Source organism: Caloenas nicobarica, chromosome 1 (assembly GCF_036013445.1).
Source record: "Caloenas nicobarica isolate bCalNic1 chromosome 1, bCalNic1.hap1, whole genome shotgun sequence".
In the NCBI taxonomy this organism is placed as follows: domain Eukaryota; kingdom Metazoa; phylum Chordata; class Aves; order Columbiformes; family Columbidae; genus Caloenas; species Caloenas nicobarica.
Window position 1 is genome coordinate 182554327 of NC_088245.1, and position 26388 is coordinate 182580714.

Sequence of the window (26388 nt, forward strand, 5' to 3'; positions counted from 1 at the left end):
GTATTGCTCATTTTCGGTAGTAGCTCATAGAAGATGCCAGTCCTACAGATGACCCAATCATACTACCATAAATATATAATAAAAATATACACATATGTATACCCATATTTATAAATATATATGAACCCCTTGTTACTTGGTGATACAATTTCTGCATTTATTTGGGAGCTGTATGATTCTTCATACGTCTGATATGTGTGAAACAGAGTGCATATTAAAGCTGTCAGTGGATAGGTGTTTAGGGAGAAAGCATGAAACATGAATTCAATTATCTGCAATGAAACACCAGTTTTACTCATTAGAGCTCTGTTGTTTTTATCAGAGCATGAACAGCAAAAGTTCATCTTTATTGCAGTTATCCCCATGAGTCTCATCTGTCAAATAAAGAGCAGCTGCTCTGTTGATTTTCCTATTTAATGTAACTGCCTTCTTCCCAAGTACAGAGACAATAGACTGTGTGAATAGCATTGTGAATTTTTCAGTAGTATTACAAAAAATGAATATTAATTTTTTACTGAATATTATATTTTACCCTCCGAGGACCTTCCTGGTCATTTGAGAAGATAATATTTTTCCATATGTTAATTACTTTCATCTAAATATTTAATAACTCTTGCTAGATATCACTTGCAGTTTTTATTCCTTCTCATGTTTTAACACTATTATAGTGTTTTATTGTGCACAGATACAAATCATTGTGTTGTATGGTTGTCATCATTTTGTGATAACCGCTAAGACTGTTACACAGCTGTTAAATATTTTATATAAAACAGTCCAGAAAATTTCACCCACTTATCCTTGTCTTGCATCTAATAATTTGTGTTTGCCTTAAGCAAGTCATCCAGAAGAGTGTGTAATCTTATTCCTGGGATACAAAGGGTGAAGAGTTTGCCATTTCATTGACTGTTTCCTGCTAGATTATCATCATTTAAAAAAAAAAAAAAAAAAGTAAATGCCCAAATCCTGGCCTGAATTGATTTGAACACTATTTCTAAACCCTGGTTCTTGTTATTACCTTCGTCTCTAGATTTTCCCACTCCACATTTTCTTTCCATTAATGGCTTCATACAGTACACCCATGTTACTCTCGGGCTGAGTTATTATGGTTGGCATGAACCAATCTGTCCTCCTCCTGCCACAAAAAAGGGATATTTTGTCTATCCCACCACATTCCTGGTGGTGTTTTTCTTCTGCTTTCTTGGTGCTAGTCCTGATCATTCTATTTTTGCTGAATTAGTTTTCAGGTTTTGAGAGGAATACATCAGATCACTTTGAAATAATTTCAGGTTTTGTTTTGAGCTTCTTCAGGTGGTCAAAGTTGAAATTGTCCTAAGCTGAAGTAGTTTTAACATGTGAGATAATTTGTGAGCAGAGGTAGCCAAGAAACGTCTGTCTGTGGTCATCTGGTATGCAGAAGCTTTCTACATACACATGGAAATGCTATAGCAAAGCATTTGCTAATACTCCAAACTTTCTTCCCTGGGGCACCAATTTCTGGCTACATCTGACAGCGCTGAATTTCACGAAGATTAACTTCCCCAGGCTAAAGCAGGCATTGGCTTATTGTCTCAGTCTGCATGAAACAAGTTCTGCCAGGAAAGTAAACTGCAGCACCTGAGGTCAGCCCTCTGCAAAGCCCATCCTTCTTTGTCACCTCCCGATGAAGCCCCAGGGATAACCAGCCTCAGTGAGCCACAGAATCACAGAATGTCAGGGATTGGAAGGGACCTCAAAAGATCATCTAGCCCAATCCTCCTGCTGGAGCAGGAACACTCAGATGAGGTTACACAGGAAGGCGTCCAGGCGGGTTTTGAATGTCTCCAGAACAGGAGACTCCACAACCCGCCCCGGGCAGCCTGTTCCAGTGCTCTGGCACCCTCACTGTGAAAAAGTTTCTTCTCATATTTGAATGGAACCTCTTGTGTTCCAGTTTGCACCCATTTCCCCTTGTCCTATCATTGGTTGTCACCGAGAAGAGCCTGGCTCCATCCTCATGACACTCACCCTTTATATATTTATAAACATTAATGAGGTCACCCCTCAGTCTCCTCTTCTCCAAGCTACAGAGCCCCAGCTCCCTCAGCCTTTCCTCACACGGGAGATGCTCCACTACCTTCATCATCTTCGTTGCTCTGTGCTGGACTCTCTCCAGCAGTTCCCTGTCCTTCTTGAACTGAGGGGTCCAGAACTGGACACAATATTCCAGATGTGGTCTCACCAGGGCAGAGTAGAGGGGAAGGAGAACCTCTCTCGATCTACTAACCACCCCCCTTCTAATACTTCCCAGGATGCCATTGGCCTTCTTGGCCACAAGGGCCCAGTGCTGGCTCATGGTCATCCTGCTGTCCACCAGGACCCCCAGGTCCCTTTCCCCTACACTGCTCTCTAATAGGTCATTCCCCAACCTATACTGGAACCTGGGGTTGTTCCTGCCCAGCTGCAAGACTCTGCACTTGCCCTTGTTATATTTCATTAAATTTTTCCCCGCCCAACTCTCTAGCCTGTCCAGGTCTCTGGATGGCAGCACAGCCTTCTGGCGTGTCAGCCACTCCTCCCAGCTTGGTGTCATCAGCAAACTTGCTGACAGTGCACTCTAGTCCCTCTTCCAAGTTGTTGATGAATATACTGAATAGTACAGGTCCCAGTACCAACTCCACTAGACACAGGCCTCCAACCAGACTCCACCCCATTGACCATGACTCTCTGGCTTCTCTCCTTCAGTCAGTTCCCAGTCCACCTCACTACTCGATCATCCAGATGACACTTCCTCAGTTTGGCAGCAAGGATGCTGTGGGAGACTGTTTCAAATGCTTGACTGAAGTCAAGGTAGACCACATCCGCTGCTCTGCCATCATTTAGCCACCTCGTTATGTCCTCATAAAAGGCTATGAGGTTGGTCAAACACGACTTCCCCTTGGCGAAGCCATGTTGACTGCCCCTAATGACCCACTTATCCTTGATATGCCTTGAGATGGCACCAAGGATAAGTCGTTCCATCACCTTTCCAGGGATGGAGGTGAGGCTGACCGGTCTATAGTTGCCCGGGTCCTCCTTCTTGCCCTTTTTGAAGACTGGAGTGACATTTGCTTTCCTCCAGTCCTCAGGTACCTCTCCTGTTTCCATCCATTACTCTGTGAACATCTTCCCTTGCCCTCCGATTTTCTTCCTCTTCTTTTTCTTCAGCCTGTGCCACCAACAATTACATCAGCTACCAAACCTTGCTATCTGTCATGAGGTTTTATTGATCCATCTTCTGGAGAATTTCAGAAAATAAGTTATTTCAGTTATTTTGGGAATTGCTGGGTTTCCTCTGGGAAACTGATGTCCCCCACAATCTCTTTTAACTGCAGAAGGCAAGTAAGTCTGAACATGGCTTTTTCCTTTCCCTTGCAGTTTTCAGTTTGGATGTAGATAAAGATGCCAGAGTTTTGTCTGATGTTTTCAGAAACCTGATGCAGGCAGGGGGGCCATTTTAGCTGCTTGAAGCAAATAGTGTGGCTGTTGATCAGGTATTTCCATTGTCTGTGGGTTAGAGTAGCTATGTTAAAATTGCTGTAAATAATATTCTACTGTATAATATATATATTTAAAAGTAAATATAGTTTGAATTTAAATTCGTATTACTTCATTAACATGCTTATCAGAAGTTTACTACAGCATTAATTACTATTGCATTTGAAGCTGGATATAATGCAGTTTCTCCTAGTAGCTTGAACCATGAGTTGGAAATTCCTCATACTGAATGCCGTGCACACTTGTTCATTTTAATTTGTGCTTGTCATTTCATCTGTTTCTGAGTTTTCTTCCCTGTATTTAGAAGAAAAACTATGGTATGAGGGGGAGGAACATTTGTCATGGAGTGGTAACATTAAATTAATGCTTTTGAAGTATTTTCAGGGCTATAAAAGCTATGTATTTCATAATGTCACAATAGGTCTAATTAGTACTCTTACTTTTATTTCTGCACAGTTAAAACTGCACCAAGATCTCCAGATCGACGTACAAGCCGAGGTATCCATTCTCAGACAGGCTCTTTCTCTGCTTCAGCTTTGGCTGCAAGCAAGGAAAACCTCCCAGTACTTAACACTAGGATTATCTGCCCAGGTAATTATGATTTTGAAATCTACTGTTACTTACACAACTTTAATATTGCCTCCTGTTCCCCTGCTTGATGTCAAGTAGCAATTTTCACTTCATGCCAGGAGCTCTGAATTTCTTTGAGCTGACATACACATCTACACATCTTTGCGTTGTATCATATAGTAGGAAATGCAGAAGAATGTAGAAGATTCCTGATCATTTGGCACAACATCAAATGTAGCAGAAGTGTTGTGTTCGATTCTGGAGGATGAAAAATGAAATTCAGGATATTAGATTAATGGAATCACAGAGTGATTTGGGTTGGAAGGGACATGTAAAAATCATCTCGTCTAACCTCCCAGCTTTGGGCAGGGACACCTTCCACTAGATCAGGTTGCTCACAGTTGCATCCAACCTGACCTTGAACACTTGCAGTGATGGGGCATCCACAACTTCTCTGAGCAAACTGTGTCAAGGTCTCACCACCCTCGTTGTAAAACATTTCTTCCTTATGTCCAATCTAAATCTACCTTCTTTCGGTTTAAAACCATCATGCCTTGTCCTGTCACTACAGGCCTGGGTGAAAAGTCTCTCAGTCTTTCTTATAAGCCTCCTCAATATTTTGAAAGGACGCACTAAGGTCTCCCTGGAGCCTTCTCTAGGGCGAATAACCCGAACTCTTTCAGCCTGTCCTCACAGCAGAACCGTTCCAGCCCTCTGATCATTTTTGTGGCCTCCTCTGGCCCCTCTCCAACAGGTCCATGTCTTTCCTGGACTGAGGGCTCCAGAACTGGACACAGGACTCCAGATGGGGTCTCACCAGAGCGGAGCAGAGGGGCAGAATCACCTCCCTCCACCTGCTGGTCATGCTGCTTTTGATGCAGCCCAGGGTACAGCTGCATTCTGGGTTGCATGCACATACTGCCAGCTTGTGTCCAAGTTTTCACCCACTGGTGCCCCCAGGTCCTTCTATCGTTGATCCTAATCAATGGAGGCTATGAAGGGGCTGAGGGACAGAGCCATGTAAGGTTCAAACCTCTGAGTAAGAAGTGTCTGTAGACACATCTTAGCAAATGGAGAGCTGAAACTACAGAAAGCTGCTGTGCAGTAAAAACAGTTGAAAAAAATCAGGTTTTATCAAAATGCAGTTAGTACTAGGAGGCACTAGTAAAACACTGTTTTAATTAACTTCATTAGTTTAGCTGAAACATAATGGAACTGACCTTACTTTTTTCTTTATGTCGATTTAAGTGAAAGCTTTTAGAAAGTACTTTCTTTGTTTACATGTGTTCCACAGTGTTTTGTAGAGTGGTTTTGATATTAGTCAAGGTAGGCATGGCAAGGCTGTGACCTTTCCACAAATTAAGTTAAACTGTGACTCTTCCAGTTGTAAAAATGGTGAGGGTATTCCTTAGAAAGGACCAAAGGAAAATCATGGACAGTTTGGAGATGAAGATTAAACTAAATAAAAAGTTCTAGTAGTCTTTTTGGATGTTAGGTCACCGATTTGGTTACTATGCCAGCCAGTGAGTGTTGGTCTGAAATACTGAATTTTCTTTTTTTTTTTTTTAATTTCTCAATGGTAGTACTTAAAGAGGCAGCATAGGTGCCTTTCTGCTCAAGAGAGTCAGAGACCTGGAAAGATAAACAATATACAGAAAAACTGAGATAGAATCATAATCATTCCCTGTACAGATTTAATATTTTGTCTCTCAGTATGTGGCTTATATTTTGACAATATGTTTCTCTGTTTATCAAATACAATTTTTTTTGTTTGTTTTTCTTTTCTTTTAAATCAGGCTTGAGGGCTGGTCTAGCTGCTTCTATTGCAGGAAGTTCAATTATTAGCAAAATGTTGCTAGCAAACATCGATCCATTTGGTGCTACGCCATTTATTGACCCGGATCCGGATTCACTGTAAGAATTTTTTTTTTTCCAAATCTACTGTTTTGCTTTAGTTTGCTTTTCTTAATCTTATTTTTTTTTTCCATTACGAATTTCTGGTTTGCTGTCATTTGGCAGTAGACCTCAGGTTCTGAAACCAGGCTGGATTGTGCCATTTAAGTTACGAGTAGTGCAGAATTGTCTTGCAGCAGCAGAAATAATAGACATTTGCTCACTTACCCGTTGCCCAGTGGCTCTGAGAGGAGGAGGACAGCAGTCCTTCAGAGCTGGCTTTTCCTTCCCAAACCGCTGATCTGAACGCAACCTCAGCTGCCAGCAAGATGTTCAGCAAGATGCAGTTCTGGGCACTTCATAGTGGAGGAAGAAGAGTGTCCCTGTAAAAATTAAAGCAGTTTCTTCGACTGCTCTTGGGTTTCCTCAGGGAGACTCAGAGGAAACATCTCTTGACGTCTCTCGGTTGAGGTATCTGTTCTGAGATCAGCCGCAATCTTGGTCAAAGCTCTGCGTGTCCAAGTGCTGTCCAGCTGTACACCTAATTATCTCTTTTCTTCTAACAGGGAGGGTTATTCAGAAAAATGTGTGATGAACAACTACTTTGGAATTGGGTTAGATGCAAAAATTTCACTAGAATTTAATAACAAGCGAGAAGAGCACCCTGAAAAGTGCAGGTAATATAATTGTCAGTAACAGAGCCAAGACCTTTCCATTATTTTATTTTCCTTATCTCTATTTGATTTTCTTAACTTTTTCTCATCCTACCAATGCAAGGCATAATGTCTGAATTTCAATATGTGAATCTTGTTTTACTTGTTTTCAGAAGTCGGACAAAAAACATGATGTGGTATGGAGTTCTTGGCACAAAAGAGCTACTGCAGAGAACTTACAAGAACTTAGAACAAAAAGTTCAACTTGAGGTAAATTTTATTTATGGGTAGAATGATTTTTTTGCTTCTGCAATGTGTAGTGAAGAATTTGGGCTTCGTCTGGAAACCTTTCAGAGTTCTCGTGTCAACCCAAGCTGATCTCAAAGGCACTGTGTAAAAATGTGCTATGTAAAAGGTGGTTCCCCGGATGTTTTTTGAGTAAAATGTCAGTACTTAAATGTCCCAAGATGCCCAGTATAATGTTTCTTGTAATTACTGGGTTTAAAAAAAAAAAATTGTTTAGGTAGGATATGTTTCTTGATGTTCACTGCGTCAAAGGGGGAAACCAGGTTTTAAAGACAACAGAAACAAATATACACTAAACAGAAGGAAAGAGATAAGGAGTCTTAATCCTTCAGGTTTATTTTAAACTATCTGAAAACTTGATTACACATATAGGGAGAACACACAGCTAATCTTAGTCAAAAATTGCTGACAGAAGAGGGGAGATTCTGAATGTGCACCACAAGAAGCCCAGCTGCACTGGGCTTTAATAGGTGTTTGAGACATTCACACAAAAGAAACAAGATTTTATCACAGCAACAACAAATGCAGTGTAAATGATCTAAACATAGAGGGTGTTGTCTTTTTAAGTTCTGCCATTAAATCTAAGTTTTCTTCATGATACTGAGAACTTAAAGGTGCTGTAAATGATTACCAAATGCGAAAAAAGGGCCACGGGGTAGTTATAGTTATTTTCACCCAAAGAGTATCTAGGCTGGATTTTGACAGAGAACATGTGTCATTTCTCTTTTTGTGTCATCGTAAGTATTTCATATGGAAGTTCATGATATGTATGTGAAGATAGCTTTTTAAGTTGAAAGAATAATTTCAAGTTACTGGAACTCTTTCTCACTCCTCTGAGATTTAGGAGGATTTTCTCTGGTAGCAGAAGATTGCTGTTATCTAAGGATTGAGTAATTATCAAAGAATTATGCAGTAGTTAGCAAATATAATGACAGGAAAGAACGTGATGTATGCTGCAGAGAGAATTCTAATTTAAGAATCTTTTCAATAAGATTCAAATAAGATTCAATAAAGCATTCAAATCTGACATTTCTATAATTATTTTTTAATATTTCTGGAAATAAACCAGCAAGTGGAAATTGCCTTGCATAATATTAGCCTTATGCTAAAATGTGTGATAAGGTCCGAAGTATTGGAAAATTAAAAATATCAATTTCAGGAACTGGAGGCAGACCTCTACTATAGTATAAGTGGCTGTGCAGCATCTATTAATATCACAGCATATTTTGGATACTGTCACATTTTTATTAAAATGTTAAATTCTGTCTTATTGCTGAGATTAAATAATAAAAAGAGCACTAAGCATAATCTGGAAATGATTTTGCATCTCTTTCTCCTCCTGATAAAATTGCTACTGATTTTCTCCTTATTTCCTGAGGATTTCCATTTCATTCGTATGATTTTAAGATCCTTCTGTGGGACTGGCAACTTGCAGTTATCTAGCAATCTTCTTCAAAGGCAACTTCACCTGCAAATTCGTGATCCCCAAAGTGACACCTGCATTTATGACCTTTTATTTCCAACTAGCTTCAAGCAGGACAGCACGTGTTAGTCCCAGGGGAGCGGTTTGAGATCATTGGGCTCGCCTCTGCAGGCAGTGGTACTGCTGGAAGTCAAGAGCGAGTTCACTGGTTCTGTCAATCTACTCTTGGCCATAAGTAGGGTGAGACTGACCTACAGCATCCCGTGATCGTGTTGAGCAGGACTTGGGAGTTGCATATGGGTTTTGGAGGATGCAGTGGTAAGAAAGAAGGACTGAACGGTCAGTGGTAGGAGCAAATCAACAACTGGGTAACAACCAGGGTAACAGCTGTGGGGTCAGTCCTAGATTTGCCTTGGCGCTTTTGGGAGGAGACTGAAGTTACTTTTACAGGAAGCCAAGCATACAGTGCTAACAACACTTACATTTAATTATGTCTTTGTGGCTATGCTAGAAATAGTCTTGGAATTTTTTTTAGTTTCCACCCCCCCCACCCCAATGGATTTACCTAAATAATGAGTGTATTGCAATTTAGGGAATGCCAATATATGATGGAAAACTAGTCATTGAATGGGTAAATGAAGCTTTTTGTAATGTCTGTGGTGATCTTACTGTGTACACTCAGGGAGGTAGCTTTTTCATTGCAAAAAGATTTTTAATCCTTGATAGACAGAACATGGTCCAAGTGCAGGAGGAATTTCACAATAAGGGATGTGAAAATGGAGGTTTGTATTGGAGCTGCTTCACAGCATGGGTGGAATAGGCTTGTGTCAAACCCATTAACAACTGTCCTCCCCTGCCAGCTCTGTTGAAACTTCATGTGTTAAAAATGGCTGATTACTTTTATCACATTATTTATATACTGAATGAGTTTTTATCCATTACAGTGTGACGGACAGTACATCCCTCTTCCAAGTCTGCAGGGCATAGCTGTGCTAAACATTCCCAGCTATGCTGGTGGGACTAATTTCTGGGGTGGAACCAAAGAAGATGATGTGAGTAACATTAAAGAAAAGTAACCTTCCAGGCAAAACCAGCAATAAATACCATGAAGTGCTCTTCGCATTTTATTTTAACAGTAGTAGCATATAGTTTGGATAGCAACTCTTATTCAGGGAGTTTAAACTGTATTGTCTTGATGATTTTTTTAATTGAGAATATATGCCATGATTTTTCACTGTCTATTGCCTTTTGTCATGTCCACTTCATAATAAAGCTTAATGATTTTTTTAATGGAGACAATATTTTTAGAAACTAATTTTATAAAAAGATACACAAGTAGTTTCTCTCTATATTGTTTTACAAATACCCGTAAGTAAGGTTTCTCAAAGCACAGATTCTTCTGTTTGCTATATTCTAACAATAAGCAAGGTGGACAAGAATAATCACTCATGGTTAATACCTGAATTTTCCTCCTGTTCTTCAAACAGATTTGAACTAAGGGATGGTGATTCAGAAAATGAGGAATGATTCATTTAGTGACTGATAATTTAGTGGGAGTGGTAATCTGTTTTTTAAATATTATTTTCAATGAGCTTCTAAAATATTTTAAGATGTCTTTTTTTCCCCTCTTCCTCACATCTCCTAAGTAATGTTGCACTACATGGATACCTAAATGTCTTACAACTTGGAGAAGTCTTACTGCTGCCATCCACTTCACGCACAGTGTGACTATTGTAATTATTAGCAGATTATCCTAGTTCTGCATGTCCTGATTTAGTGGGTACGAGGTCTGGATCACCTAAAAATGTAGTTGCAAATTAGCTTGTGATTTTAATGTAGACAATCCAAGATTGTATTTTCCAAAACGCTTGTGGTTTCTTGTGAGTTATTGTCCTTTCCTTTTACATATATATACACAGACGTACACATATGTAAAAGTCACAAAAATATTTAAACATATCTCAGTGTCTTGTTCTTATTTTTGGTGTTTGTCAGGGGATGGCAGTTGTGTTTATATTTGGCTATGGATATCTGAAGTTTTTATGTTCTCCATGTTCATATTCATAACTTGAAAGCATCTCTAATGTCTGCTCAGCTCCTGTTCAGGAGTTTATTTTTCTCCCTGGACGGCCTCACTGAGAGAGAAGATCTGTCCTAGCTGTCATACCAGTACAAAGCAAGTGTGTGTGTCTTGGAGAAATTTTGCTGATATTCTTAGTCTTCTGGTGATCAGATGTGCCAGCAAAGTGACATGTTTGTTCTGGACAGAGTTAGGAGCATAATTCACTGCTTTAGTGTAGTCTTGAGTGACTGATCATCAGAAGTGGTGGTAATCTGAAGTGCTGCTGATTCTGCTTATCAGGACAAAAGAAAGACCTTGCCTTGACAGATGCAGCTATTCCTGAAACTTAATTGAGCCAAGCAGGGCAGCTGCATGCTGACCAACTTGAGCAGGGCTTGCTTAGGCATGGCTTTTTAGTGTCCAGAAGACAGGCTGGAAACATGACCTGCAACAGAGGAGGAGGGAATTGTTTCTTGAATGTTGATCTCTAGGGACTTACTTGGCTTTATGTTAAAAAAAAAAATAGTACGGTTGTTTTTCAGTACATATATGCCTTACTGTTGGAGAGACACAGCAGATTGTGTTGTGGTTTGCCCATCCTTTTGCTAAAATGGAAACACAAAATATCATGAAATTGTACAACTACTTTTTCTTAATCTATGCAGAACTATCCCAGTAGATGTCAGTTATAGCTGCTAAAGCTGGATCAAGGACTCTCCATACTTTTTACCTTAGAATAATAGAATCACCATCTTGCTGTTTTTAAGACATTCACGTCCCCACGTGGAAAACGGAAAAAGTTCCATGGAAATTGGAAAAACTCAGATGGGGAAACCTTTTGCTTCAAAACACACTAGACCAAGTGAAATTGCCCTTTTATTCTTTGACACCGATCTGTTCAAGGCCTATCTGTGCAAACCTGGGATGCTCTGAGGGGAAACATCACCTGGATGTGGCACCAAACTATGGCAACTGTGCTGTGCAGCCCTTTCCTTGAGAAGGCCTCCTCAGCCTCCCGGCCAGAGCCACCGCTCAGTGCACGGAGGGGAAGGCTCCTGCTGGCTTGGTGGGCAGCAGGGATCAAAGTCCTTCAGCCTGTTCCGCATCCTCTCCCTCCCTGAGCCATTGCTGCAGACACTATCTAGATGACACAGTCCTGGATCTGCACCCTTGTATTCTTCACCTCCAGGAGATCTTCTCTCAGGACCTGTCTCTGATGCAGCTTACTCTGCCCGTGGCGCCATGTCTGAGTACCATCCAGAGAGGTGATCTCTCTACCCAATAAACTCTTACTGGAGTCGCTTTTTCCTGATGATTTTTCTCTCTTGTTGCTCCCTATTGCGTATCGGGATGAAATGGTCAAGCGTCAAGTGACCTTAGCGCAGTACCTCTTGCCAGACCCAGTTGAACTCAAGCCTAAGACTTGCCCCATGGCGTGGCTGAATTCCCCCGCAGGGCAGCAGCTGGCAATGGCACTTGTGAGACTTCCCACGCTCTGTGTAAGCTCATGGAAATTCGGTGTTTTGGCTGGATATCAGGATGTTTGTTCCACACAGAAGCTGTTTTCATATTCACAGTGGATAATTGTATAAAGCACAAACAAGATCCGCTTCAGTATGAAAGCTGTGCTTAACAAAGCCGAGTGTGGACTCAGATGTTGGTTTCCAGAGAATTCAGAATATAAGATAAGCACTTCTGAGAAAAAAAGACACCATTACTCCTCTTAACTTCAAGCACCTCTTAGATATGAAGGACATTAACCAAGCAGAGATTTAAATCAGCCTTTCATCTTGCCTTGAAAAACATTTCTTAGTCTGCACACTGAAACATGCCATCCTGCCTTTATAAGGATATGCCCTGTCATTCAGATATTTGAAATGCTATTAGCATTGCTGTTTTAAAATAATATTTGCCTGTGGCATCTCACTCCTGTGACTTTTGAGAGAAAGTGTAGCTATTCTGCAGTAAATAAGATTATTTAAATGTTGAAAACAAATCTGTAAATGAATCTGTGTTTCATTGAACAGGCAATCTAAGCACTGGATTACCCATCAAAAATGGAATATTTTCCTTTCAGATATTTGGGGCTCCATCGTTCGATGATAAAATCTTGGAAGTTGTTGCGGTATTTGGCAGCATGCAGATGGCAGTGTCCAGAGTCATCAAACTGCAGCATCACAGGATAGCTCAGGTTTGTCTCTGACTTGAAAGCACGCAACATGGTTGGCAGCAGTTTGGGACACTGGCAAGTAGCAGTACTCTTGATGACCACCACCCTATACATTAATAAAGCGCTGACATTGTTTTAATTTTAACGGGTAACAAATTGCCTTCCGTGATGAATGAAGTATAAAAGCGCTTCATCCTTGACGCAGTCCTGGAGGGAAGCCACAGCTCCTAGTAATTAAGATATTTCAGGTGGCCCGTCAGTTTCATTAATATTTATTGCTCTATAAAATAATGCGTTTGTTCTCTTCCAGTGTCGGTCTGTGAAGATCACCATACTTGGTGATGAAGGGGTTCCAGTGCAAGTCGATGGAGAGGCATGGATCCAGCCCCCGGGAGTTATTAAAATCATACATAAAAACAGAGCTCAGATGCTAACACGAGACAGAGTATGTTGCAGAAAGTGTGTTATGAGATACCATCATTAACATTGGTTTCTGTAATAATTTGATTCAGTTACAACATGAACAAAACAGTGCTTACAAAAGTGTTTTATAATTATTTACATAACTTCTATAATTACAGTTATATAATTTCTGTAATAAGCTGGATAGAGAATTGTTCTTTTGTGTAAGTGACAGAGCTCTTTCTTAGCTTTTATCACTTTTATTAGTGCTATTCCTCTATTCTTACTAATGTATAGTAAGAATGGTCCAGATTTTATATCTTCTTTTCTCTTTCTTTCTTTCTTTCTTTCTTTCTTTCTTTCTTTCTTTCTCTCTCTCTCTCTCTCTTTCTCTCTTTCTTTCCTTCTTTCTTTTCTCTCTTTCTCTCTTTCCTTCTTTCTTTTCTCTCTTTCTCTCTCTCTCTCTTTCTCTCTTTCTCTCTTTCTCTCTCTCTTTCTCTTTCTCTCTTTCTCTCTCTCTCTTTCTCTCTCCCTTTCTCTCTCTCTCTCTTTCTGCCTCCCCCCCTCTTTTCCTTCCTTCCTTCTCAGGAGTAGAAAGCAAAGTTCTATAACTTTTTTTCAGAATGACTTTCTGCAGATTTCTCTTGTGTCCCTCTCTGTCCCACTAATCCTCCCTCTCTCCCATGACCCAGTCTCAGACAGAAGAGTCACCAGCAGAGCCCAGTCAAGCCAGTCAAAAGCTACAGGAGAGTTCATGCTTGTCTGGGATTACTGGGTAGAAGGTGTAACTGCCCCTCAGTTCTCCATCCGCTAACTGGATGCTCAATTTAGTGTGTAATTAATGGCATTTGAACTATATTTAGTAAATTTGTTACCTTTTTCCCACCGTTTTTCAGGTTTGAATCTTTTATTACTTTCAGATTTGCATCTTACTATCCATGCTTGTGTTATCACTGTCTTTGTGTTCTTATTGTTTTGAAAGACGCTTACTGAGGATAAAGCAGGGAGAGAGAGAAAGTGAGCTTTCAGAAGTTACTAATTCTCTATATTAAGTTTCAAAAATATTAAGTTTCATGTCATTATTGATAGAGTTTGTATGATTTATAGGGCTTGTATTATTTATATAAAATTTAAAAGTTAATTGTTAAATTAATTAAAATCTTATAGAAATTAAAATGTGCATAAAATTGTTTTTTAAAATAAGTAAGAATACTCCAAGTGCTGTGAACTGAATGTATAATTCATTTTGATCAGGCCTTTGAAAACACCCTGAAGTCTTGGGAAGACAAACAGAAGTATGATTCCTGTAAACCTGTCATTCGATCTCCCTTGTACCCTCAGCAGGCTGTTGAGTTGGCTGCAGAAGAAGAAGTTGCACAGATCCAGCTGTGCTCACAAGCTGCAGAAGAACTTATTACCAGGTACAGTAAGATTAATAAGTTTGAATTGGCAGCCTCTATACCAAGACTGAATTATTCATGCAAATGCATACAGAGAAGTGTATATTTTCCATTTTTTGATTAATGTTTAGTTGCGACTCTATCAGTTATTTAATTTTTTAAATTTTATTTTATTTTTAAGGCTCAACTTGTTTAAGTAGGCATTTCGTAGGTATTTCTGTAATTTTATTTTTGTGTGTTTATGTATCTTTTTCTTATGAAAACCAACTTTCCGAAGGAGCAGTGGAAATGGAAAAACTGGAAAACTTCTCTGCAGAGAGGCTTTTGATTGTAACTTCTTACTTGATTCAAAAGCAAATACATATTTCTTGAAAAAAACCCCTTAGAAGTCAACTTTAGAAGTCGACAGTATGGATTTATCCACCTGACCTTAACTTCTCCTGACCTCATTTCTCTTAAATCCTTGTTACTCACAATTTCAAAAGCATAAGCACTTTTCAATAAACCTGGAAGTTTTCTTAAAATATTGTACAAGTAAACAGTTAACACACCAACATTGAAGGAGCCCACATTGCCAGCTTTCTGTTTCATTCACAATGCTCAAAATGTTCATCTCTGTGTCCCTGGACAGTTCAGTAATTTAAATGGGTTGAGATGATGGTTAGCCGATGCTATAAAACTGATCCCACAGCCTTGCTTATTTTCAAGAACTACTTTCTTTCTGAGATGCAAGTATTTTAATAAAGAACACACTTGAACTTTCCACGGAGGGAACACAAAAAATAAATAAACAAAAACAAAAAAACAAACAAACCAAACAAATAAGCAAACAAAACCAAACAAAGCACTAGAATTTTTAAGAAACGCATTTTTTAAAAATCAGAACATTTTATAAAGCTGCTACTCAGTTCATTATGATTACAAATTATCTTAAGCACCAAGATGAGTTCTTGGAGTATGTCACAGAATCACAGACTGGCTGGGGTTGGAAGGGACCTCTGGAGATCATCTAGTCCAACCCACCTGCTAAAGCAGGTTTACCCAGAGCAGATCACACAGGAAGGTGTCCAGGCAGGTTTTGAATGTCTCCAGAGAAGGAGACTCCACAACCTCTCTGGGCAGCCTGTTCCAGTGCTCTGGCACCCTCAAAGTAAAGCAGTTCCTCCTCATATTCAGATGGAACCTCCTGTTCTTCAGTCTGTGCCCGTTGCCCGTCATCCCATCGTTGGGCACCACTGGAAGGAGACTGAAAGGAATCTGTTGAGTTGCATTGATAAGAAAGGAGTTGAAGAACTACATATTCTTTTCATAAACTGTACTGGTGACTTAAGTAGTCATAGAAGAATAATTTAGGTTATCAACTACCCCAAGTGAAGTTTAGCCAAGACAGCTTAAAAACTTTACTGTTCTAGAGGTGATCCTGAGGTTGTAATTAGAGATGGACCTCCCAGAATCTCAAATGATTGCAGCCAATTTTAATGTCATATCTGAAGGATATGCCTTGTGAAAAAGGTGTCATGGTTTTTAAAATAACTTCAAGTCAGTTATCGTAATGTGCTAGGATTTTCCTCTTTTTTTTTCTTTTTCCTTAAATTAAAAGCCCCAACATTTTTGGTACAATTTTGGCATAGCATTTGTGTTCTAAGACAAAAAAATGTGTCTCAGAATTTCATAGCAAAATAAGTCTTCTGTGTGATGGATATCATTTATATGAGATGCCATGTTGCTTGAAGAGATACTTGTATTTCAGCTTTTGTTATAAAGGACTGTATTTTTTGGAAAGTGTTTTGTGAAACGCATCTTTGTATGTTTTCTCATCTGATAAAGTTGTGTACTCTTCAGAACTTTTCTTTAAAAAGAGTAAGGAATATTTCTCTCTTTTTTAAATATTTTCGTAGGATCTGTGAAGCGGCAAAAATACATGGCCTCTTGGAGCAGGAGCTTGCTCATGCTGTTAATGCGTGCTCACATGCATTAAATAAAGCCAATCCAAGATTTCCTGAGGTAAACAAAGAACAGAGGTTTATGTATAAGTAAATAAATTATAGTATCTGTATAAGGAAATAAGCTATAATATCTGCCTGCATAAGCTTGTGACAAGGGAGCTGTATTGTACTCCCTGTGTCCGTATTAAAACAAGTTGGATGATAATTCTTGAAAGTTTTGATAAACAAGGCTCATAGGTATACATACAGATGATCAAATTCAAATGAAATTGCCTAACAGGTGAATGGATGCTGTATCTTCTCCCCTTTTTTGCCACTTTTTCTAAGGTGAATGTAAAGGGAAAGTTCCGATTTTGAAGGTGCTGCTCTGTGTAGCAGCAGGGAATCTCAACCCTTCACATGCACAGAGGAACACCCCATAGGTGATGAATTTGTAGAGATCATGCTCAATCATCTTGGAATGTATTAATAATACCAGGAACGAGAGTTAGGAGAGCTGCCTTTTTACAGAAGAGTATTAAAGAGGAGAGTCCCCTCCTGATGTTAGGTCAATGTGATACCTGAGAAGGCAGAAGATGCAGTTTCTGCATTCATCAGTGTCCTCAGCAGCCGATACTCTCTTTTGTGAACGTGGGACTTTAGAAAGGGGCATTAATGACACTTAAAATGCAGACCTTCTGGGTGTCATTGCAGGGAGAAGTGAGCAGTCAAAGGGAGATAGGGAGTTTGGATGAGGGGCACAGTAAGATTGTGCCTGTTGCCTTTTGGAAGCAGTCAAGAATTCATGTCATCTGCAATGGTGGTCCACAGCCAGGGATGATCATCCCAAAGCGATGCCGCAGCAGTGCTTAATAAATCAAGTGAGGCGGTATACTAATGTAGTTCTGAGTGTGAATAAAGCAAACTTGGGCCAGCAAACAGCAAAAAAAATAGGCAAAGTAAGCTAAGTTCACATCTGCTTGCAGACAACTGTGTGGGCAAGTCCCCAGACACACAGTGGAGGCATGACAAAGGCTCAATAAATGTTACTACATACAGGTCAATTCCTGTTGAAATTTTCATGCTTAGTTGTTATCCAGGCGCTATGCAGAGAATGCAAAGGGGATGAGGGGAAATGAGTTTCCTGGATTGTCTCTTCACACTAGACAATTCGGGTGTTTTCAGGGTTTGGACACAAAAAAAGATTAATTAGGTAGAGGCTGTCTACATCTAACCTAAATTTACATATGGTAAATATATTAGTTAACCTTTACTTCTTGAAACATGGATAGCAGCTTACTTCTGCTAAGGGTAAGGTGAGCAATTTGGTTCAACAGTCATTAAATGAGGCCCACAACTTTTCTGCTGGCCTTTGTCATCCGTAAAAATCATGCATACATCTCACAGGGGGCTGGTCACTTGATGATCTTCAGGATTGCATAAGGTCAGATTAAATGAAGTTGGGGAAAAGACAATGAATTCATACTACATTTTTGTTCTGTTCTCTGTGCTGAGGAAGTTGTCAGTGTAGAGATAAATTTATGTATTCCTTCTAAGAGAAGACACTTAAGATCTGTGCTGTAAGCCCAAAGTACTTATTCTCAGTCTGACTTGCATCACTTCAAATAATTTTCATGCTTCTTATTCCCTAGAGCCTTACTAGAAACACTGCCATGGAGATAGCTGTCAATGTGAAGGCCCTACATAATGAAACTGAATCTCTGCTAGTAGGCAGAGTTCCTTTGGTAAGGTCACAAAATGCATGGATTTATTTCCTCATTCAGATTATCTGTGATTTGTTCTTTGCTGATTTTTTAAATTGGCGCAGGATTTATGACATGCTACAAGAAGCTCTGTAAGGCTGGTTGGAGGATATTGCACTGCATTTCTGGTTTGGATTCGATTGAGTTATGAATTCTTGTCCTAGGTTGGCATCCATCTTACCTCACTTCACATATCTATCCCACTACTGATCTTCCAGACAGGTGGGGAGGAAGCTGCATCCCGTAGTCTGAGGGGAATGAAGAAAGATTTCAAGGCCTTGGGACGGTTGGTGGAAGAGTCTGGGGCGCAAGTTATTTTCTCTTCCTTCCTTCCATTTTTGAGTGCCGATGTGGGATAGAATAAAAGAATTCGGTCCATAAATGATTGGCTTCAAGACTGGTGCTACAGGCAGGGCTTTGGATTCTTTGATAACGGCTGGTTTTACAAGACACCAGTTCAGACAGTGATACGTGGGAAGGGTTTATCTCACAGGGTTAAAAGGATGCTGGGGCAGGAATTAGCAGGGCTCATTTGGAGAGCTTTAAACTAGATTTGAAGGGGGATGGGGTTGTAGCTGGGCTTGCACCAGTGGGGCAGCACTCTAGAATTGATAAAGGCTGGGAGGCCTCCCATCCCCCTAGGGTAAAGTTGGTGTGCTCGGCTCGCTCCCTGAAGTGCCTGTACACCAATGCACGCAGCATGGGGAATAAGCAGGAGGAGTTGGAAACCTGTGTTCAGTCAGGTGGTTGTGATCTGGTGGCAATTACAGAGACATAGTGGGACAGCTCACATGACTGGAATGTGGTCATGGATGGCTGTGTCCTTCTCAGGAATGACAGGCCAGCAAGGCGAGGTGGTGGAGTTGCTCTTTACGTGAGAGAGCAACTATGATGTACTGAGTACTGTCCAGGGGTGGATGAGGAGTGAGTTGAGAGTCTGTGGGTGAGAATTAAGGGGCAGGCTGGCAGGGGTGACACTGTTGTGGGAGTCTATTACAGGCCACCAGATCAGAGTGAGGAAGTTGATGAGGCCTTCTACAGGCAGCTGAGAGCAGCCTCACAGTCACAGGCTCTGGTTGTTATGGGGGATTTTAACTACCCTGATGTTTGCTGGAAGGACTACTCAGCCAGCCACAGTCCAGGAGGTTCCTCCAGTGCACTGATGATAACTTCCTGATGCAAATGGTGGATGAGCCAACTAGGAGAGGTGCACTGCTGGATCTTGTCCTCACTAACAAGGAGGGTCTGGTTGAAGCGGTAAAGGTTGAGGGCTGCCTTGGCTGCAGCGACCATGAGATGGTGGAGTTCAGGATTTCCTGTGGCAGGAACAGAATACCAAGCAGAATTGCAACCCTGGACTTCAGTAGGGCCAACTTTGGCCTTTTCAAGCAATTGCTAGGGGAAATCCCATGGGCAAGGCTGCTTGAAGGTAAAGGGGCCCAAGATAGTTGGTTAACTTTCAGGGACTGCTTCTACCAAGCTCAAGATCAGAGCATCCCTACACGTAGGAAGTCAAGGAAGGGAGCCAGGAGACCTGCGTGGTTAAACAGGGAACTGCTGGGCAAACTCAAGTGGAAGAGGAGAGTTTACAGGTCATGGAAGGAGGGGGTGGCCACTTGGGAAGAGTATAAGGCTGTTGTCAGAGGATGTAGGGAGGTAACTAGGAAAGCTAAGGCCTCCTTAGAATTAAACCTTGCGTGAGGGGTCAAGGACAACAGAAAGAGCTTCTTCAAGTACATGGCAGATAAAACTAACACCAGAGGCAATGTAGGCCCACTGATGAATGAGGTGTGTGCCCTGGTGACAGAAGATACAGAGAAGGCAGAGTTACTGAATGCCTTCTTTGTCTCTGTCTACTCTGCCAGAGGCTGTACTGTGGAGCCCCGTACCCCTGAGGCCCCAGAGGAAGGCAGGACAATGGAGGAGTTTGCCTTGGTTGATGAGGATTGGGTTAGGGAACAATTAAGCAATCTGGACATCCATAAATCCGTGGGTCCAGATGGGATGCACCTGTGGGTGCTGAGGGAGCTGGCTGAAGTCATTGCTGGGCTACTCTCCATCACCTTTGCCAAGTCTTGGGAAACGGGAGAGGTGCCTGAGGACTGGAGGAAAGCAAATGTCACTCCGGTCTTCAAAAAGGGCAAGAAGGAGGACCAGTGTAACTATAGACCAGTCAGGCTCACCTCCATCCCTGGAAAGGTGATGGAACGACTTATCCTTGGTGCCATCTCAAGGCATATCAAGGATAAGTGGGTCATTAGGGGCAGTCAACATGGCTTCGCCAAGGAAAGTCCTGCTTAACCAAGCTCATAGCCTTTTATGAGGACATAACGAGGTGGCTAGATGATGGCAGAGCAGTGGATATGGTCTATCTTGACTTCAGTAAAGCATTTGACGCAGTCTCCCACAGCATCCTCGCTGCTAAACTGAGGAAGTGTCATCTGGATGATCGGGTAGTGAGGTGGACTGCGAACTGGCTGAAGGAAAGAAGCCAGAGAGTTGTGGTCAATGGGACAGAGTCTAGTTGGAGGCCTGTATCTAGTGGAGTTGGTACTGGGACCAGTATTATTCAATATATTCATCAATGACTTGGGTGAGGGACTAGAGTGCACTGTCAGCAAGTTTGCTGATGACACCAAGCTGGGAGGAGTGGCTGACACGCCAGAAGGCTGTGCTGCCATCCAGAGACCTGGACAGGCTGGAGAGTTGGGCGGGGAAAAATTTAATGAAATATAACAAGGGCAAGTGTAGAGTCGTGCATCTGGGTAGGAACAGCCCCAGGTTCCAGTATAGGTTGGGGAATGACCTGTTAGAGAGCAGTGTAGGGGAAAGGGAGCTGGGGGTCCTGGTGGACAGCAGGATGACCATGAGCCAGCTCTGGGCCCTTGTGGCCAAGAAGGCAATGGCATCCTGGGGTGGATTAGAAGGGGGGTGGTCCCTTGTTCAGGCTTCAAAGCTTAATTTGATTCATTTGTCCATTTCTGATTTCTACATGTTCTATTTCTGCTTCTCCTTATGGTTTGTGCAAATGTCTTCATGGGTCTGCATCAAACCCATTCTTTAATAAAAAGGCCCTTTGGAAGATAATGAGATAATCTTCCAGAGTTGTCCATTGCACTCATTTGACATTGTGCTTGTTTAGAACAGTATTTCACAGTCACAATAACAAGACACCCTGGTTAACATTATTGTCATGTATTTTATGAATACTGAAGCTACACGTATGTTGGTCCCTTTCTTGATTAAAATAGAGACACATTAAATGTCAGGTGTTGCTTGATGCGTCAGCCGCTGCCATCATACAGTTCTCCAAATTATCTTTCTCCTCTGACAAAGACAGACATTCTTTCTTTAATATCCTCCTGTTTATGTTTTTGTCTCTTCAATTCTCCCTCACCCCTCTTTTCTGTGATCAAAGCTCCTGATAGCAGTAAATTGATGCCTTTGTTGTACTTGGTAAGCTTTTTTTGTTGTTGCCATTTAATGGCTCTTGAGTTTTTCCATTATGGCTCCTGAAGGAGACAAAAGAAATATAAATACATACACAAGGAAACTATGATTCCTGCCACCTCCTGTAAGATATGATTAACAAAGTTCATAAAAGTGTATTAGCTAGATGAAAACAAATAGTGAATTAGCTATAAATACGATTTTTAGTGATATGATGGCAGGGGACAATTAAGCTGATTTGTGTAATCTCCCAGATGGTTATGGCTGAGATATAGTTTGTAAAAAATAAAAAATACTGGGTTTTGTCTAGATATTTTTCCAACTACACTATTTCAATTTTGGCTTTTTAGAAAGCATTTCCAGTTTAGAAGAGAGCTCAGTTTTCCAATGTATTAAGGGAGAAGTATGAAAGAATGTTTCATTTCAACTGAATGAAATTATCCAAGCTCACTGAAATAAAATATTTTCATATTAAAAATTTCCTTGGGAAGGAATTGAAAAAAAATCCTTTATTTTCATTGTTTCATTCATAGTGTTAATTTCCATCTTGGAAGTAAGAACCTTTTCCAGGGTGTTGTGGGAAGAGAATTTACCCTGAATTGCTGACTCTTCCTTTATCAGAATTTCACTGTTTACTTCAGGAGCAATATTGCCAATGTATACGCTTTCTCACCATCAGGTGAGAGTTTTTTGGTCCCCATGCGAAACGTTTTCCTTTGAGAATCAAGCCATTAGATAAGCGCTTGTTGAGAAAGAGATAATTCTTTGCTTTATTCATTTATATAAAATAAGTGACTTAAATATTTTTTTTAAATGAGAACACAAGAAAAGTTGTAACTTTTTCAAAGACAAGTAGGTCTCCCACTGTGCCTCAAATGAACTGAACTGTTGAAATTGAAAAAAAAAAAGGAAGGCAAAAGAAAGATCGGAATCTGCTTTTGGGCACTGAATTCTGTGAACTTTAGAAAAGAACACAATAGCAAGATGGAGCTTATATTTCTAATATTACTATACTAAACAGCAATATCTTACTAAAGCTGGTCTCTCCTTTGGAAGGTCACATATGCAAATGATTGAAGCAAAGGAAATATTTTTTTTTAGGTAGGATGAATTAATGGGGTCTTGTAATTTATCTCTAAACCCCAACAACATCAAAATCTTTTTCCAGCACTAGAGATCAAAGATTCTCTTACAACTCCTTTTTAAAAATGCATTCACTAGGATATAGCTTAATTAGAGCTTTCAAAAGGATATTCTGCGCTGCTTTGGGACTACTTTTACTTCAAAGAGAGAAATAGATGTTCAGATTGCTTTATGAGTGATTGCATGCAACTAGTTCCATGGTTAAACTTTACCCCAAAATGGTGTTTCAGCAACCCCAGGTAAGCCTAAAACAGCTTTGCCAGGGGTCAGCTGTTCGCCTTGCCTTTTTCTCACAGGTTTGACTCACACAACAGCTGCAGAATAGTTTTCAGACCAGGGTTTTAAGGAAAACTGGCACCACCCCCATGGGGTTCTCAAAGTGTTGATAGAGCCAAATTCCCCTAGGTCAGCAAGTCCTAAGTTTTTTATGCTGCTCCACTTTCTTCTCCTCTGGCCTTCACTGATGTGTTTGGCTTTTTGTCTCCCATCTGGGGGTGCAGTCGTGCCCCTCTTCCGTGCCTGGTCCCTTTTCTTCCCACCTTCAGCCAGCAGCAGTGGCTGTCACTCTGTGTCTCACCTATTTAGAAGGGGTGGTGCAGGTATTGTGTCACCACTGGAAGACCTTTGGGAATGGAGCATCTTGGGTAAGATCCATTTCCTCTTACTTCACCATGAGAGAGCCATCTATCATATGAAGACATTTGCAAACAATAACTCAGGCTTACTACCCTCTATTGAATTTTTTCCACACTGCTTTTCATAAAAAGATTTTCCAGGCTCTTGTTTTTCTGGTCAGGTTTTATCTCCCCTTGTGCTGCTCCTTTCCATTTGTAGTCTGTCCTTGTATTGGTGTTATTGGATAACTTTTGCTCTCTGAAGACTCCCTGGAGGTGTTTAAAAGACGTGTAAATGAGGTACTTGGGGACATGGTTTAGAGGTGGACTTGACAGTGTTATGTTAACAGTTGGACTAAATGATCTTCAGCATCTTTTCCAACCAAAATGATTCCATGATTCGATGACTCAGGGGTGTGGTGAATGATGACAGTGATTGACAGCTAGGTCTAGCTGGTCTGCTGCGAAAGACTCAGCTGTCTCAGTCATCCCTTTGTGGTTGGGACCATACTAAATGTAGTGTCAGGGTGGTCTGATGTGTCTCTGAAGGAAAATTTAATTTGGTAAGATTATTTGCTTTCGCTGTTTGCTTACACTCACTGTGAAGTAGTCATCTGTTTGTGTATAGTAACAGCATATCCAAATTTAAATGTTATATGTTAACAAAACTAAAGATACTATTTTTCTGGCCTGTTTATAAACAGCAGTTAGAAGCTCCCCATGAAGAGCTGTTGTCTGATGCTTTGCACAGCGTGGAAGTTGAGTTGAGAAAACTTGCTGAGATACCTTGGCTTTATTATGTTTTTCAACCAAATGATGATGAGGTGAGTTTGATTAATACTTCCTGTTTCTAATTGAACTTTATTTTCTTCTGATAGGGAAGAGTAAGTTACAATCCCTCATGATCTGGAGAGACAATGTCAGTAGTGATGCTGAAACCTCTCTGTCTGCTGTGAACAAGCTTCTAAGCTTAGGGCATTTTTGTGTGTTTTGTTCCCTTTTGTGAATGTAAAGGTTTCGAATGGTTATTTGAACCATATATATGAAACAAGTATAGAGTTAAATCCCAACGTTATCCTTTATGAAAGTAAAATTTGGTATTAATTTTTTTATTAACTATGAATTACCATCTAAGCATGTAATGTCACTGTTGTTTTCTATTAATTAAATGTAACTGTGCCTCTTCTTTCATGCAGGATCCCTCTCTGGATTATGCTAAAAGAAACAACAGAAGTACAGTGTTTCGCATAGTGCCAAAGTTTAAAAAAGAAAAAGTTCAGAAGCATAAGACCAGCCCTCAGCCTGGTATGTGTTTTGAAATTACAAGAAAAATAGTAGCATTTGGGGAAAATGTGATTTTATGTTTGTTTTTTTTTTTTACTGAGAGCTGAAACGATGCATTCTACTTAAGAGTAGTCAAAGTGAAAAGCAACTGAGCTAACTGGCGTCTTCATTAGGATGGAGATTTCTTTCAGTGCATTTAGAAAACATTCAGTAAGACCCCAAGACTTCCACATGAACCAAATAACTACTGAGAAAATATTTAGATAGTTTTGTCATGCGACATGACCTGTGTCTTTGCTGGTGGTTACATGTGATTAACACATAGCAATACAAGTCGTAAGTAAACACGTTTTTCCCCTATGAAGCTCCAGTTCAGGTTTTTCAGGTTAGTTTCAGAAGGTGCACAGTAACTTCTATCACGCTGGTTTAATTAACCAGTTATTCTTAAATTTCAGATGGGTTTTGAGGTCAGCAAGTGAGACAAATCAAACAAAAAGCCATGACAGTCAATACTGATTTTTTTTAATTAGTAGAAGTTGAACAAACTCCACTCTCCTCTCTTCCCACTCTTATCCATGAACTTACTTCCTTAAGATTATGTCCAGGAGTTAAACAGTGATCAGATGGTCCTAAAACTGTTTCTACATCTTTTTCTTTTTAATGGACAGTTAGTCAAAATCTGCAAAATCTTGCACTTGTTGGTCAGACTTTAGATTTTAGATTAGACTTTAGATTTACTTCATTGTAAAACTGATCAGTATTGAATGAAGTTGCAAAACTGTAGCAATAAGTAGCGTAACTATTTTCTTTTAATAAATGTGGTCTTATTAGGACTAATGTGGGCAACTAACCTTAGAGAACAATGTTTTACAGAGAGCTTCTTAATGGCATATGTAACACAGTAGCTTAAAGAATGAAGTTGCATTAATTAAGAATTCTATAAACTGTTAATTAAAACCAGACTTGCTTGCTGCCATTGCTATATTAGAGGTATTGTTGCTATTTTAATTTTACATATTAATTAGTTTTTGCAGGCTTCTCTCCCTGGATGATACTAATAAATTAATGTATAAAGCAGAACGACATTAGACTTTGCACCACTGATCCTAAGATGGTTTAATGTGAATATGTGCGGACATGAGGGTTTAAAGGCTTTACTGAAGAAACTGGAGTAAAGCTGAAAGCATGGCTGCAAAGCAAAGAACCCCAACTTTGTTTAGATACTTTCTCATGTTAACTGCTAACCTGTAACCTGCATGTAAAAAGAAAATTGTCAGTTTTTGTGGAAATGACACCTCTAACCTTTCCCTTTGCTAGCACGGCAGTTCTACTCTGTTTTCCACTCTCTTTGGCCTAACCTTTGCTTGTGATGCATTTGAGCATGTAGAAATTAAGGGGGTTTTGCTCTTAACTTTGGTAGTTCAAAAATGGGGCACAGATGAAGTTGCTGCTTGGCTGGATCTGCTCAGTTTGGGAGAGTACAAAGAAATCTTCATCAGCCATGACATCCGAGGCTCTGAGCTTTTACATCTGGAAAGGCGAGATCTTAAGGTATTTCCTTTGTGCTACTTTTCTGCTATTGACCATTTTCTTTGACAAAACAACAACCAACTTTTCTTCTTTCCCTGCACTTGTTATGTGCTTGTAGCTTGGCTTACACTGTGCAAATATGCAATAAACTAATACACGCTGTCCTTTGGCCTGGATTTCTCAAGTGCTGACTTGTACTCGCAACCGGAAATATCTATGTTAACCAAAAATTTCCTTTTTTTGCACTTTACTCAGAATGATAGCATTATAGTTTATGTCAGAAGGCA

The 26388-nt window shown here is 40.3% G+C and overlaps 1 protein-coding gene across 3 annotated transcripts in view; it reads left to right on the plus strand.

Moving 5' to 3' along the window:
- The window catches only part of DGKH (diacylglycerol kinase eta), a 175333-nt gene that overhangs the window by 132409 nt on the left and 16536 nt on the right, over positions 1–26388 (plus strand). For 2 of the 3 annotated variants that reach the window (XM_065626676.1, XM_065626678.1), the window contains 13 exons: positions 3970–4104; positions 5880–5997; positions 6543–6653; positions 6803–6899; positions 9303–9410; positions 12498–12611; positions 12901–13035; positions 14247–14413; positions 16291–16396; positions 17970–18062; positions 23992–24111; positions 24484–24592; positions 25992–26122. In XM_065626676.1, coding sequence (XP_065482748.1) covers positions 3970–4104; positions 5880–5997; positions 6543–6653; positions 6803–6899; positions 9303–9410; positions 12498–12611; positions 12901–13035; positions 14247–14413; positions 16291–16396; positions 17970–18062; positions 23992–24111; positions 24484–24592; positions 25992–26122 — 1544 coding nt within the window. The remainder of the gene's footprint in view (positions 1–3969; positions 4105–5879; positions 5998–6542; positions 6654–6802; positions 6900–9302; positions 9411–12497; positions 12612–12900; positions 13036–14246; positions 14414–16290; positions 16397–17969; positions 18063–23991; positions 24112–24483; positions 24593–25991; positions 26123–26388) is intronic. The other variant, XM_065626677.1, reaches the window with a different exon arrangement.